The 14,599-nt window shown below is 40.4% G+C and overlaps 1 protein-coding gene across 1 annotated transcript; it reads left to right on the forward strand.

Annotated features, from left to right (window-relative positions):
* Window positions 1–523: 523 nt before the first annotated feature.
* LOC116352906 (hydroperoxide isomerase ALOXE3-like) lies at window positions 524–12,018 on the forward strand. Its single transcript, XM_031814566.1, has 14 exons — window positions 524–616; window positions 1,296–1,503; window positions 1,758–1,839; window positions 1,957–2,079; window positions 2,843–2,943; window positions 3,494–3,666; window positions 5,110–5,253; window positions 7,115–7,318; window positions 8,653–8,739; window positions 9,015–9,184; window positions 9,318–9,439; window positions 9,656–9,756; window positions 9,974–10,144; window positions 11,824–12,018. Exons 1-14 carry the CDS (start codon window positions 524–526, stop codon window positions 12,001–12,003), a joined length of 1,959 nt encoding a protein of 652 aa, XP_031670426.1. The 3' UTR covers window positions 12,004–12,018.
* Window positions 12,019–14,599: the final 2,581 nt, after the last annotated feature.

Here is a 14,599-nt window from a genome sequence, read left to right on the forward strand (position 1 = left end):
ACTCTGAATGTTTTATTTTTGATAATATGAAAGACATTTTCATCAAGCAAAAGAGCACAGATGTGTGCAGAAAATACAGTTCAACTTGATGTGCAGCGTGATTTCATGTTTTGTTTTACTCTACTATGTGTAGAATGAGGAGGCTATTATTTAACCAGAGATCAGTGTACTGAGCCATGAATGCAATGCACACAATGCAATGGGTATTTTGGATAATATGCACATTGAATAAGCATATTACTCCTGTCTATGGAGTGCTGTGTGTATGCAATAATTGTGGCTTTGCAAGTTTGTTATTCAAGCAAGAATACCCTCAAAACAGTTTTTGTTATTAAAATGGATCAATCGATATCATGCAAGTCTTAATATTTGCAGAAATATTTGCACTGCCTACATTGAATGAACTGTTGTTTGCTGTGCAGTCTCAGTGTGTGCAGATAAGCCTATCATAGTGTTTTTCAGAGTCAAAATGCCAAAATACAAGGTAACTGTGCACACACACAACATCGCAACTGGCACCACGATGAACAACATCTTCATCAAGCTGATTGGCGAAAAAGGAGAGAGTAAGCGCACGTGGCTCACTAGCTTGAAGGGAATCTTCTATCAAGACACAGTAAGTCAGTGCTCCTATCAGTACTAAGAGATATTTCTCTTTAAATCTAGAATCCTTAATTGAAACAATAACAAAGAGGCACCCCGCCTCTGTTTTGGTAAAAAGCTAAGGGATGGGCTTGTAGAAATGTCACCATTCTCAAACTCATGGAAGAATGTGTACTTTTAACCATGTTTTGTGGCTATAGCTTAGTGTTTGTTCACATTTACATTGCTTACAATCATTGGGTTCTGATTGGGTACGACAGTTGAACTAAGCAATTATAAATTACATTCAAGAATCTATGAGTATATATAATTTATAAGTCCAAAAAATGGATGTAGCAACAAATGATTCTAGCTTCAATAAACTTACCATTTGCATTTTTCAAAGACTGTACTCAAAACACACCCAAACGCACCCAATATGTTCATACACATATAGTGTATATGACATGAAGACTTTGTTGCCTGTATGTTGGACCCTTAAGTAATAATACTGGTAGTCCAGGATTAGTTATATTTGCCTTTGTTACTTGCTTTCTCACACAGTCCAGATTCCGCTCTCATCTTCTCTCTCTGCCCTTCCCTTTCTCTCTCTCTCACTCACTCACTCCCTCCCTCCCTCCATCTCATTCTCTCATTCCCTCCATCTATCTCTCACTTCCTCCATCTCTCTCTCTCCCCTGCTCTCTCTGCAGGGGTCTCGTGAATTCGACGTGGTGTGCCCCTTTTCACTTGGCAAGCTGGTGCTGATAGAGCTGGACAAACAGCCCCTCCCACTCTTCCCCCTGGATGCCTGGTTCCCATCCAAGGTTGTTGTGACGACACCAGAGAGAGGCACATGCCAGTTCCCTGTCTACTGTTGGATTATGGACAAGGAAGTGCACCTGTTCAGAGAGGGCACAGGTCAGCACGGTGTGACGTTATGAAACAACATCACATGCAAAAATGTTAGAATGAGTAATGCTTGGGGAAAAAGTGGATACTTGCAGCCATTGTGGGTGGGGGGGGGGCATTTTCTTTGTGTGTGTATGATGTCACTAAGTTTTAAAAGCTACTTTTCCTCTTAGGGCCACCGTACATACAGTAATACATGCAACACTGGTTTTGAAGGATTAGTGCAATAATATGTGTGATTAACTAGATTTTTTTTTTTTCAGCTAAAAGGCTCTGTGATGAAACTAATCATCTTGCCAGGTACAGCAGGGAACTGGAGATGAAGACGAGAACTGAGCTGTACTGGTAGGTGCTGTGGTCTTTCGTCCTAGCTGCCCAGTCTGTCCATTATATCTGACCAACCTCCATATATTTCCTGCTCCTCCTCTTTCTCCTGCTCCTCCTGCTCCTCCTCCTACTCAGCTGGGATACCTACAAGGAGGGTTTCCCCGGCAGCATGAAGGCAGACAACCCTCTGGATCTTCCCAGCGAGATCCAATTCTCGTTCACCAAGGCCACCCAGTTCCTCTTCACCGCCGCCACCGGGTGAGTTCCTCACCTAAGCCAAATGTATACCCGACTAGAGTACACAACACGAGAATGTAATGTGCTACTCATAATGGCTTCCCTATTTGGTTATGTGGTAAGTTACAGAATGAGGAATTGGCGTGCTCAACTCGAAAGTCTGTAGTAACAAAAAGTTGTTGGGTGCCGGGTTCAAAAGGCATGCACTAGAGGGGAAAAACCCCCAAAACCCTCATTCATTAAAATATTCTTTACATTTTAATGTATTTTTAGGCACTAGAAGTTGTGAAAAATAGTAGAATAATGTATGTGAATAATGAATGTAAATTATGATTGTGAAAAAAGATACGACAATGTTTCATCATTTATAACTATGTGTGAATGTGTGAATGTGAATTTTTCTCCAAAAGCTGATGAAGTATGTCGCCCAAATGGGTCTGATTGCTCTGCCCTCTCCTGCTGATAATTACATTCAAACTTAAGAATAGTTCAGTGCGGATTTGAGCTTTTTTCCTTTGTCCAGTACGTGGTGAGTTTAACATTTTGGGTTGCATACACTTGCATATTTTTACGACTATGCAGGGCAGCCATTTTTGCGTAGCTAATTGCGCTGTGTACGTCGGGCATAATTCATCCTCTAAGGACAGTTCAAATAGTACTTCCTGCAGAAGATCATTAATACTCTTCTAAAGTATTCCATTCATTTATATTGTTGAGTTGTACATTTGCTCTGCGAAACTCTATTGGCTCAGCTTGACATAGTTCCTTGTCTCCCATTCTGTAGGATCACTGAGCTGAAACTAATGGGGTATTCTGACAGCAAGAAGAGCTGGAAAAACATTGATGAAATCAGCAATGTCTGCCTCAATAGAACTGTCATCTCAGGTGAGTGCATTTCATAGGTGCTTTTGCAATATTAACTCCAGGGGCCTGTTTATTAAGTGGTAAACGTTTTGAAACAAAGAGAAAGGGGGCAGTAATACTACTTGATTTTTTCAAATATATTACATACAGTACCAGTCAAAAGATTGGACACACCTACCCATTCAAGTTTTTTATCTTCATTTTCACTATTTTCTATATTTTAGAATAATAGTGAAGACATTAAAACTATGAAATAACACATATGGAATCATGTAGTAACCAAAAAAGTGTTAAACAAATATTTTATATTTGAGATTCTTCAAAGTAGCAACCCTTTGGCTTGATGACAGCTTTGCACACTCTTGGCATTCTCTTAACCAGCTTCAAACTTTTGACTGGTATTCTACGTACTGAAAACGACCCTGGTTTACTAGGCATAATCTGGAAGAAAACAGACTGAAACAGGGAGGGAATACCTGTCCAATAAGAAACTATTGATTTTATTTTCTGTTGCAAAAGGTTTTGCTATGGTGTGCACTAATTAATACGACCCAGAATTTCCTCCTTCCAGACTACGCACAGGAGCACTGGAAGGAAGATGAGTTTTTCGGGTACCAGTATCTGAACGGCTGCAACCCCATTTTGATCCGTCGCTGCTCGGAGTTGCCGGCAAAATTCCCCGTCACAGGAGACATGGTCAAGCCCTCTCTTCGTGGATCGTCCAGCCTCCTAAAGGAATTGCAGGTACTGTATAGTATGTCAAAATGGGACTCTTTGTTAAAAGTTGGCTAAATTATTTGCAGTACCACTTCTACCAAGGGTGGCGCTGGACTAGGGGCAGTCCTCTTGGACTAAGGTGAATATCTTAGATATTCACAATTATCAATGGAAGTCAATAGAGATCCCTTTGTTGGATGTCTAGATGTCCACTTTCTTGGACCATCAGAACCATGTACCAGATTCCTTTTTGGACCTACAGATTACATTTGTGGAGGTCCATCCAGTATGTTTCTCAATAGCTAGGTTTCCATCCAATTGGCGATAGATTTTCATGCAAATATTCTCAATTCCACATAAAAACAATATGCACATTTCCCCACGATAGATGTTTCCATCAAATTGACCTGTTGCGGATATAAGTCTGTGTGATGATGTAGTGCACATAAAAATAACCTTTGTGGTTAAATTCCCATGTACCCAAACATAAAAATAACCTTTATGGTTCCCATGTACCCAAACATAAAAATAACCTTTGTGGTTCTCATGTACCCAAACATAAATTTAACCTTTGTGATTAAATTCCCATGTACCAAAACATAAAACATTTAAACATGTAAATGGCATTTCCATCGCATTTTCAACTCTGATGGCTTTGTCACAATAATTTTTCCGTTATATAGCGAATGTGCCCACTCTGGTCTTGGCTCGTGCACTCTAGCCAACAGTTGGCAGATACAGTGCAGGTATATGACTACATGATGACATTATTATATCGACAAAAAATATAATTTTTATTTATCAATGGCAGTCAAGCATCTGACATCATGTCACCAGAAAATGACCCTAGATATGTATTGGAAAGGAGCATCAAGTTCATCACTGTGCACTTTCACCACCCTGTGAAGTTCATCATAACTTATTTCATCTAATAAACTGCATGTTTTCCTGAGTCGTAGTGAGAGGACCACACAACATGTCATGTGACTCCAAGTTTATTTAGATATGATGGTTATTATATCCAATTTTTGCACATAAAAGTGCCATTCCACCACCATGTCTCGCATAAAACATTTTACAGACACAAAAATATCCCACCTTGTCTAGCATATTTTGTTTTGTTGACATGCTGAGGGTTTACAGACAAACATTCTGTTTCCTTCAGGCCTGTCGTGACATTTTCTATCTGACATGTACTTCAAAAATGTTGGATGAAACCTGGTCACTGAAAAAATGAAAAACATCCCTGTATTCCTTTCTTTGATGTTTTTGTGGGGGGGATGGTAACCCTAAAATCCAAGAAAGTAATCGCAAAAATAACTTTATTGGATGTTTTTGGGGATAATCCTAGTAAAACACAGAGCTACAATATCTGTCCCATTCCAAAATATCAAGAAAGTGGACCATAATCCTAACCTGTTGCATTGTAACTTGTGGATTTATTCTCCCATGTCATCCAATCCCAAACAGAGCGGCAACATATTCCTGCTTGACTACAAGAACCTGGATGGATTAAAGGCAAACGTGATCCATACGAAAAAACAGTACATGGCGGCTCCTCTGGTTCTGCTCTACAGAACCCCTGATGACAAGCTGGTTCCCATCGCCATCCAGGTAAGGTTGCCCTAACTAACTTTGAAGTGAAGACTACAGTCACGGAGACCATTACAAGTGAGAGAGTCTGTAAACCCATCAAGTTTCAATCTCCTTTAGAGAGCCCACTTACCCATGGAGGCTGGTGGAGATAGAAATGGAGAGTACAGGCTCATTACTACCGCTCCCTTTTTTACGTTCCAAACATTACAACTAGCCTGTCCTCCCCATGTTTCCCTCCACCAGCCTCCACTGTATCTGACAGCGCCCAAAGAAAATATGTTTGATATTGTCTTCAAATGCTTTGAATTAATGCATTACACACTTAGAACATATGGTTCATCAAGGGTGCTTTGGGAAGGGTGATGGTTTTATGTGAAACCTTTGAGTCCTTCAATGATTCTTTGGAGTTCAGAAAAGGGTTCTTTCCTCTTTTGTGGTAATTCAAATGTGTGTGTGGGGGGCAGATCATAATTATTTTGGGTTGTGGTTTGCTCAAGGCTCTAACCTTCTAACTAACCTTCCACAGAGTTACATTATTTTCCAGAGTACGCATAGAGCCCCTGTCACGCCCTGACCGTAGATTGCTTTGTATGTTTCTATTTTTAGTTTGGTCAGGGTGTGATGTGGGTGGGTATTCTATGTTGTATGTCTAGGTGTTGTGTTTCTATGTTTAGGCCTGGTATGGTCCTTTATTTGCTTGTTTTCTGTGTTCAGTGGAATAAATATGATGAACACTTACCACGCTGCATATTGGTCCGATATTTCTTACTCCTCCTCAGAAGAGGAAGATGACAACCATTACAGCCCCGAGTTGATTATCCCTTTTATACCATGGCTATAATTTAGCACATTTACTGCTAGAAATGTGTTCCTTTGCAGGGATAAAAGAGTTCAACATCCACTGAAATAGCTAGCAAGTTTACTAGATAGCGACACTAGTTGCCTGGGTAACCAAAAATACTTGCTAGTTTAGCTAACCAAACCATCAGTCCTAGCTTGCTATTATAAATTCGAATTCAACAATGCCACTAACATTATCCTAAAGCCATGTGCGCATTGTTGAGCTTATAATATGAATAAAACATTTTTTTAAACAAATGTATCAACAGTTTTAAGCTAAACGGTCTGATCTGTTGCGTCAGCCTATTGCATTTTTACATTTTTCATGTGCAGTGGTTGTATGCATTTTGAATCTGTCATTCTTTTGAACCATAGACATATTTTGTATCATCCCAGGGATGACGGGAAGCCCTTAATTATAAAGACATAACAAGTAGGCTATTTGGTTGTAATTGTAATGTTGCAACATTTTATAGACTATCAAGGGTGTCCAACCATCCTCCAGGAGAGCCTTAAAGGGGCAGTGTTGTATTTTGAGACTGATTGAAGAAGCCAATAGACAGAGTGTAGCCTCCATGTTTGTCTGATTCTCTATGGTTAAAAAAATCTAGTAATGCATTTAATTTTGTAAAGTGGTTCCTTGCATCATACAATGATGTACAAATGGTGTTACAGACCTTTTTTTTGTGTCTTGAGCTTTTGGTAAAAATGTTTCCTACTTGTCCTAAAGACAAGTGGCTAAAAAAGTGAATGTCAAGCCCTAAACCAAAAAGAGTTGTAACGATAGCAGAACCCTTTTGGTGCTATGTAGAACCATTTTTATAGTTATTTATAGAACTTTAGGAAAGGGTTCTTTATAGCACCATAAATGTTCAATTTATAACCTTATGTTCATGGTTATTTATAGAACCTTCAAAAAAGGGTTCTATGTAGCACCAAAAAGGAATCCGCTATTGTTATTATTTGTATTTTTTCATTAAACAGGGATTATGTTGCTGGTAGCCATCTATGAGGTACCTAACACTCTCTCTCTCCACAGCTGAAGCAGAAGCCTGCAAAAGACAACCCAATCTTCCTTCCTACTGACTCTGAGTATGACTGGCTCCTGGCCAAGATCTTTGTGAGGAGCGCTGACTTTCAAGAGCACCAGCTCAATGTCCACCTGCTGCGCACTCACCTCCTGGCTGAGGTGTTCGCTGTAGCATTGTTGCGCAACATGCCCATGGTGCACCCCCTCTACAAGGTACATAACACAGTACAGCATAGCATAACATAGCATAAACCCAGGAGGTTGGTAGCACCCTATTTGGGGAGGACGGGCTGGTGGTAATGGCTGGAGTGGAATGTTATCAAACACATGGCTTCCATTCACTCCATTCCAGCCTTTACTATGAGCCGTCCTCCCCTCAGCAGCCTCCACTGAGCATAACATAGCATTGCATAACATAATATAGCATAGCATAGCATAATATAGCATAACATAGTATAGCATAACATATCATAGCATAACATAGCATAACATAATATAGCATAGCATAACATAATATAATATAGTTTAGCATAACATAGCATTGAATAGCATAACATCATATAGCATACAACAAGATAATATATCATAGCATAACAGAATATAGCATAGCATAACATAACATAATATAGCATAGCATAATATAATATAGCATAACATAATATAGCATAGCATGTCCAGTTGAAAAGTATAGTGCTCCAAGGATCACATGCACCGAATATAATAGCTGTAGACCCTACCGTGAAATGCTTACTTATCAACAATGCAGTTTTAAGCAAATAGAGTTTAGAAAATATTGACTAAATCAACTAAAGTACAAAAAAATTACACAATAAAACAACAATAACGAGGCTATATACAGGTGGTACCGGTACCGAGTCAATGTGCGGGAATACAGGTTACTCGAGGTAATTGAGGTAATGTGTACATTTAGGCAGTGGTAAAGTGAGGGGTGAGGTCAATATAAATAGTGGCCATTTAATTGATTGTTCAGCAATCTTATTGCTTGTGGGTAGAAGCTGTTAATGAGCCTTTTGGACCTAGACTTGGCGCTCCAGTACCGCTTGCCGTGCGGTAGCAGAGAGAGCAGTCTATGACTTGGGTGACTCGAGTCTTTGACAAATTTTGGGGCCTTCCTCTGACACTGCCTAGTATAGAGGTCCTGGATGGCAGGAAGCTTAGCCCCAGTGATGCACTGGCCCATATACACTACCCTCTGTAGCGCCTTACAGTCGGATGCCGAGTAGTTGCCATACCAGGCGGTGATGCAACTGGTCAGGATGCTCTCAATGGTGCAGCTGTAGAACTTTTTGATGATCTGAGGACCCATGGCAAATCTCTTCGGTCTCCTGTGGGGGAATAGGCATTGTTGTGCCCTCTTCCCGACTGTCTTGGTGTGTTTGGACCATGACAGAGGATAATGACACATGAAAGTATAATACATTTCTTTCTAATGTGGTCCTCCAGACAGTCCTTACTAATGCCAGTTTGTTTCTCTCTTGAGATTGTTGACCATCCATCCTTTTCTCCACCCTGGTTTACTGCTTTAGCTTCTGATTCCACATACCCGCTACTCCCTCCAGATCAACCTCTTGGCCCGGGCATTTCTAATAGCTGATGAAGGAGTTTTCACTCAGGTAGGCTACTGAGTGGACTGTTTCCATAGAAGTGTGTGGTGTCCATATTAGGAATCACACATCCATGGAAGTTGTGTCAGAGTCAGCATACATGCGGTTGTATGTCTTGTAGTGAACCTACAGTACCCCCAAGTATTGTCATTTGGCCCTCCTGGTCAACATACTTGCTGGTAGGTTCACTATCTCTCATAGAACCAGTGTAATATTGCAGCTTAGTTAAAGTACATTATAATGTTACAGAATTATGTAATCAAGTAACTTTAAGTGACTTGCAGTTTGCTGCTTCGGGCGGAGAGGCGATGAATGAGATCCTGAGGAGATCTGTGGCCTCATTGACCTACAGCTCCCTCTGTATGCCGGAAGACATCACTGCACGAGGTCTGGAGTCAGTCCCCAACAACTACTACAGGGATGATGGACTCAAGCTGTGGGACATCATCCACAGGTAGGCTACGACAGAGCAAACCTACATGGTGGTAGTACAGTATCATCAGCTGGCAGAATCTACAGTGAAAGCATAGCTCTACATAGATATGATATCTTCTTCCTTCGTTCTTCCGTTGTCGCCTTCCGTATAGGTTTGTAGAGGAAGTGATTAGTTTCTATTACAAGAGTGACTCAGAGGTCCGGGAAGACCAGGAAGTACAGAACTGGATCAAGGATATCTTTGACCATGGCTTCCTGGCCCAAGAATGCACAGGTGACGATGTACAGGGTAATAGGGGGGGGTGTTGTAATGACGTATGGTGAAATGTCTTGTTTTTGCCAATATGTTTTTTGGTTTCTGGTCCATAACTTCCCCGACATAACTCACAACTTCCATGGACGTGACTGTCCTATAGTAACAGTCCACCCAGCTCCACTGGCATAACTCCATTCATCACACACCTCTCTCCGTTCTTATCTTTCTGTCCAGGAATCCCTCAGTCTTTCTCTACTGTGCCAGAGGTCGTCAAGTTCGTCACCGTGGTGATCTTCACCTGCTCAGGCCAGCATTCTGCTGTCAACTCTGGACAGGTGGGTGTAGCGTAGCCCATACTTCTTTTCAGGTGTGTTATAAATCTAAATCTAAGCACTACTGACGTTTTCTGCCTCCTCTACCATTTAGGAAGATACGTATTTGTAAAAATGTTGCAAGGTTTTGCTGTAACTCCTTGCCACTATCATATCATCATTTTAGAATAGCAGCATATTGGATGTCAGTAATAATAAGTCATTCTTCTTCTTGTTACAGTATGACTATGGTGGCTGGATGCCCAACACCCCCATCTCCCTGAAACAGCCACCTCCCACCACTAAGGGGCAGTCTACTGAGAGCACCATGCTGAAGACCTTCCCAGATGTCGGCACAACAGCACAGGGCATGTCCACTATGTGGCTCCTTAGCAAGCAATCCACTGACTTTGTGAGTCTGCCATCTTTCATGAACTATTATCAATATCATCTAGGCCCAAAATACTATATTTAGCTACAAAATATCCTATTTACGTTGTCGTATCTATGGCATCTTTAGACTGAAGACTTATTTATCAAATAACTCTCTGTAATTATTATTACGCGATTTAACTGATTAATCATGTAACTGTAATTAACTAGGAAGTCGGGGCACCAAGGAAAATATTCAGATTACAAAGTTATAATTTTCCTCATACAACTTTTCAGATATTTTAATATCTGATCAATTAGTCTTCTTAATTAATGAACTATTTACTTTACCTCACATTAGTCTCATTCCAAACATCGTAAATTGTTGGTTATCTGCACGAACCCAGTCTTCACTATGAGTCATCCATACCTCAATTGAATTAAATAATTGATTTACTAACTAAGTAATTCACAGAAATGCATAAACAAACAAAGATAGTTACAAGGATATGATAACGGAGTTTCCCTAGTGGGATAAACCGGCATCGCAGCTTGGTGTACAAAAGGAAAGTGGGGGTCGACTGAGATAAGACAACACACAGTTAATAATTATATCAATTGAAATGCTAATCCTTTGCACATGAACGCTCACTCATTCAGGAACAATTGCAATCAATATATATATTTACGCTCAGTGTGTCATCGGGGTCTCTGTTGAAAAGTTTGTTTCTGTTGGAGAGTCTGTCCGCCCTCTCTGTCATGGTTAGAATGGATAGTTCAGAGTGACATTCATTCATGTTGTTATGGATAGATGTTTCGGCGGTCGGCGGTCTTCGCGTTCAATGATACCGAATTCCTAGCTGCAGACTAGTAATTAATATCAAAGACTTGTTCTTATTCTGTCGGTATCGATAGTCTAAGAGTTTAACCACTTGGGATGGTTAAAAGATTCAGCAGTCTGGTCTCAAACCTTGGCCCTCTCGTTATCGAGGTAAGCTGGTCTGCAACCTTTGTCCTCTCGTAATTGAGAGAAACATGGTCTGTTGAGAAATTCTCAAGGTGGGGCTTTTATTCGGGAGAGCAGAAAAAGGCTGTCTCATGACGCCAGGTCCTAACTGTGCTCATGGGCGGTCCTCTGATTTAGTTAAATTCAAAAGGAAAGTGGAGTTTCCTTCATTAAACAGTCCAAAATCACATTACATAATTTTACAAACAGTATCATCCTCACTCATTCATCTTATACAACAATTAGATGTAAACCTCATATCTGAGGTTATTATATAAACAGCTTTATGGTAATAGCCCTTTATGGTATTGTCTCCCATGAGTTTCACAAAATTGTACCAAAAGGACCCGTTCGTAGCTGGATTCTTCGCCGATCTTTTATACCATCTCCAGGACATAAATGTTGTTCGGACCTCAAGTTCTGTGAGGAGGAAGAAATTCCTTTGTTCTCTTCTATGAAAACTTTACTCTCTCACTATACTGTGGCCATGACGAGATAATCTCCTCCAGGAATTTACGACCTCTCTCTGACCACAGCAGCCTGGGTGTAGAAGACAGGGGGGTAGGGGGATGGTGCATAGAAAAGGGCTGGTGCAGAGGGAGGGGTGCTCGCTGTACCCAAAGAGGGCAACATCATGACAACATGTGCTTTTTAATGTTAATGATTTAGTAACTAGCAATATTTTGCTAACTTCAATTATTCTCCATATGCAGGTGACCCTTGGCCAGTACCCAGAGGAGCACTTCAACGAGATACCACCCTGCAGGATGATTCAGAAATTCCAGACGGATCTGAAGGTCTTCAGCGAGACCGTCAAGGCCAGGAACTCTGGACTACCAGTGCCATACACCTACATGGACCCCGCTTTGGTGGAGAACAGCGTGGCCATTTAGATAATCCAAAGTCCTAGACCAGGGTCCAGTTCATTAGGCACTAATTGGAAGAAAACTGAGGACCTACCTGGACTTTTCCAGTTAGGTTTATTTTTGTTGTACTTTGTGCAGCTTTTTAAAATGTTTTCCATTGAGTGCCCTGATGAACATGACCCAATGATTCTGGAGGCATGCGCTAGTAAATATGCTTCAATCTATAAAATGTTTTATTGAGCATGATCATTTTTGGGGCTTCAATAAACTAATGTCTTAATTCAATCAGATAAAGGGAAATTGCACTGTGGGTTCAGTCAGAATGTTATCGCTGTATCAGAAGTGTTAACTGTTAAACCAACACACACCGCCACATGGTGTCTCTCACAGACTAAGAACACTTGTTGATGTTATTATTACCTTTGTACGTGTTAATGGATGTTAAGAAATACAGGGTATTTTTTACAGATTCATTTCTGGTGCCATATAACTATGGACTACAGGGACTCCTGGTGAAAATGAGTTCTCCTGCTAAATGATGTGACACTGAAATGTTGATGAACAGTAAACAAGTGTCAGAATAATATGAGAGAACAATAGGTGTGACTCTCATTTACAATTCAAAGCTAATCATTTTTATCTCTAGTCTTCTTGTGATATTTGCCACATCTCATTTTGGTTGAAGCCCTGTCTACCTCATGTATTAATAAAAAAATAAATGTATAAAAATGATGAAGTTATACTCTCATTCCCTGCTTGTTTTAAGTGACCTTTATCATCCTGACCTGAACCAAACTGGTTCCAACAATGTAACCAGGCCATCTCAGTACAGCTTGGCTCAGTTCGGCCCAGTACACAGCAAAAGTGTTGGGTCCCTAACACCATGGGTGTTTAAAATTCTGCCATAAATGACCACTTTGTTAGTGCTGATGCTGTTACACTTACTCAGTGTTAGGGAATGACATGTATTTATATTTTTAACACTGTAGGTTAAACCTCCCTGACCAAGGCCCTTCTCCCCCGATTGCTCAGTTTGGCTTTGCGGCCTGCTCGAGGAAGAGTCTAGGTGGTTCCAAACTTCTTCCATTTAAGAATGATGAGGCCAATGTGTTCTTGGGGACCTTCTATGCGACAGATATTTTTTGGTACCCTTCCCCAGATCTGTGCCTTGACACAATCCTGTCTCAGAGCTCTACGGACAATTCCTTCGACCTCATGGCTTGGTTTTTGCTCTGACATGCACTGTCAACTGTGGGACCTTTATATAGACAGGTGTGTCTTTCCAAATCATGTTCAATCAATCGAATTTACCACAGGTGGACTCCAGTCAAGTTGTAGAAATCTCAAGGATTATCAATGGAAACAGGATGCACCCAAGCTCAATTTCGAGTCTCATAGCAAAGGGTCTGAATACTTATGCAAATAAGGAATTTCTCCTTTTCCATATATATGTATGTATATATGTATATATACATACATACATACATACATACATACATACATACATACATACATACATACATACATACATACATACATACATACATACATACATACATACAAAACATTGGTCTGAAAGTTAAATCAAAGGCATTTAATAACATTGTAAAATGAATGAATTCCATTATACAACGCAAAAGCAAACTTTTAAATGAATGATCATTTAGAGATGGAAAACCTCAGCATCAAAAAGAGACATGAGAACCTTTTAAAACCATTTGTTCTGACGGTATTCAAACTTTGAGTTGTTGACCAATAGTTAACTTCCAATCAGATCACCAGACCTACAGGATGTGATCAAAACACTTCTACTCCCCAGAGGTGGGAACAATGCACGTAGGCAGAATTCCTCAGAAAGACATGTTTGTGTAATGATTGTATTCCTCAGAGTTTCATGCCTAGACCTGACACTCCCATGTCTGTGTAATGATTGTATTCCTCAGAAGAGTTCCATACCAATACCTGACACTCCCAAACCTACAGTAACAGTCAATAGTTGACACACCTACTCATTGCAGTTTTTCTTTATGTTTACTATTTTCTACATTGTAGAATAATAGTGATGATATCAAAGCTACAAAAAAACACATGGAATCACGTAGAAACCAAAAAAGTGTTAAGCAAATCAAAATATATTTTATATTTCAGATTCTTCAAAGTAGCCACCATTTGGCTTGATGACAGCTTTGCACACTCTTGGCATTCTCTCAACCAGCTTCACCTGGAATGCTTTTACAACAGTCTTGAATTATTTCCCACATATGCTGAGCACTTGTTGGCAACTTTTCCTTCACTCTGCGGTCCAACTCATCCCAAACCTTCTCAATCGGGTTGAGGTCGGTTGATCGTGGAGGCCAGGTCATCTGATGCAGCACTCCATTACTCTCCTTCTTGGTCAAATAGCCAACTGGTTTAGTAGAAGTTTGACACAACTGAAATGAGAAATAGTCCGTTTTCAGTCCCTCTCTTTTAGTCATATTGAGAACCAGATCTCCCCTTCTTTCCTTTTCCACTCCCAATCATTTTCTATCTGATTTCACCTGTTTTCTGGAACTCATCTAACTTGTGCCAACATGCCTCCCAGATGATTTCAACACAACATATCACCTATCATGTCCTGTTG

Source organism: Oncorhynchus kisutch, unplaced genomic scaffold, assembly GCF_002021735.2.
Source record: "Oncorhynchus kisutch isolate 150728-3 unplaced genomic scaffold, Okis_V2 Okis07a-Okis12b_hom, whole genome shotgun sequence".
Taxonomy (NCBI): domain Eukaryota; kingdom Metazoa; phylum Chordata; class Actinopteri; order Salmoniformes; family Salmonidae; genus Oncorhynchus; species Oncorhynchus kisutch.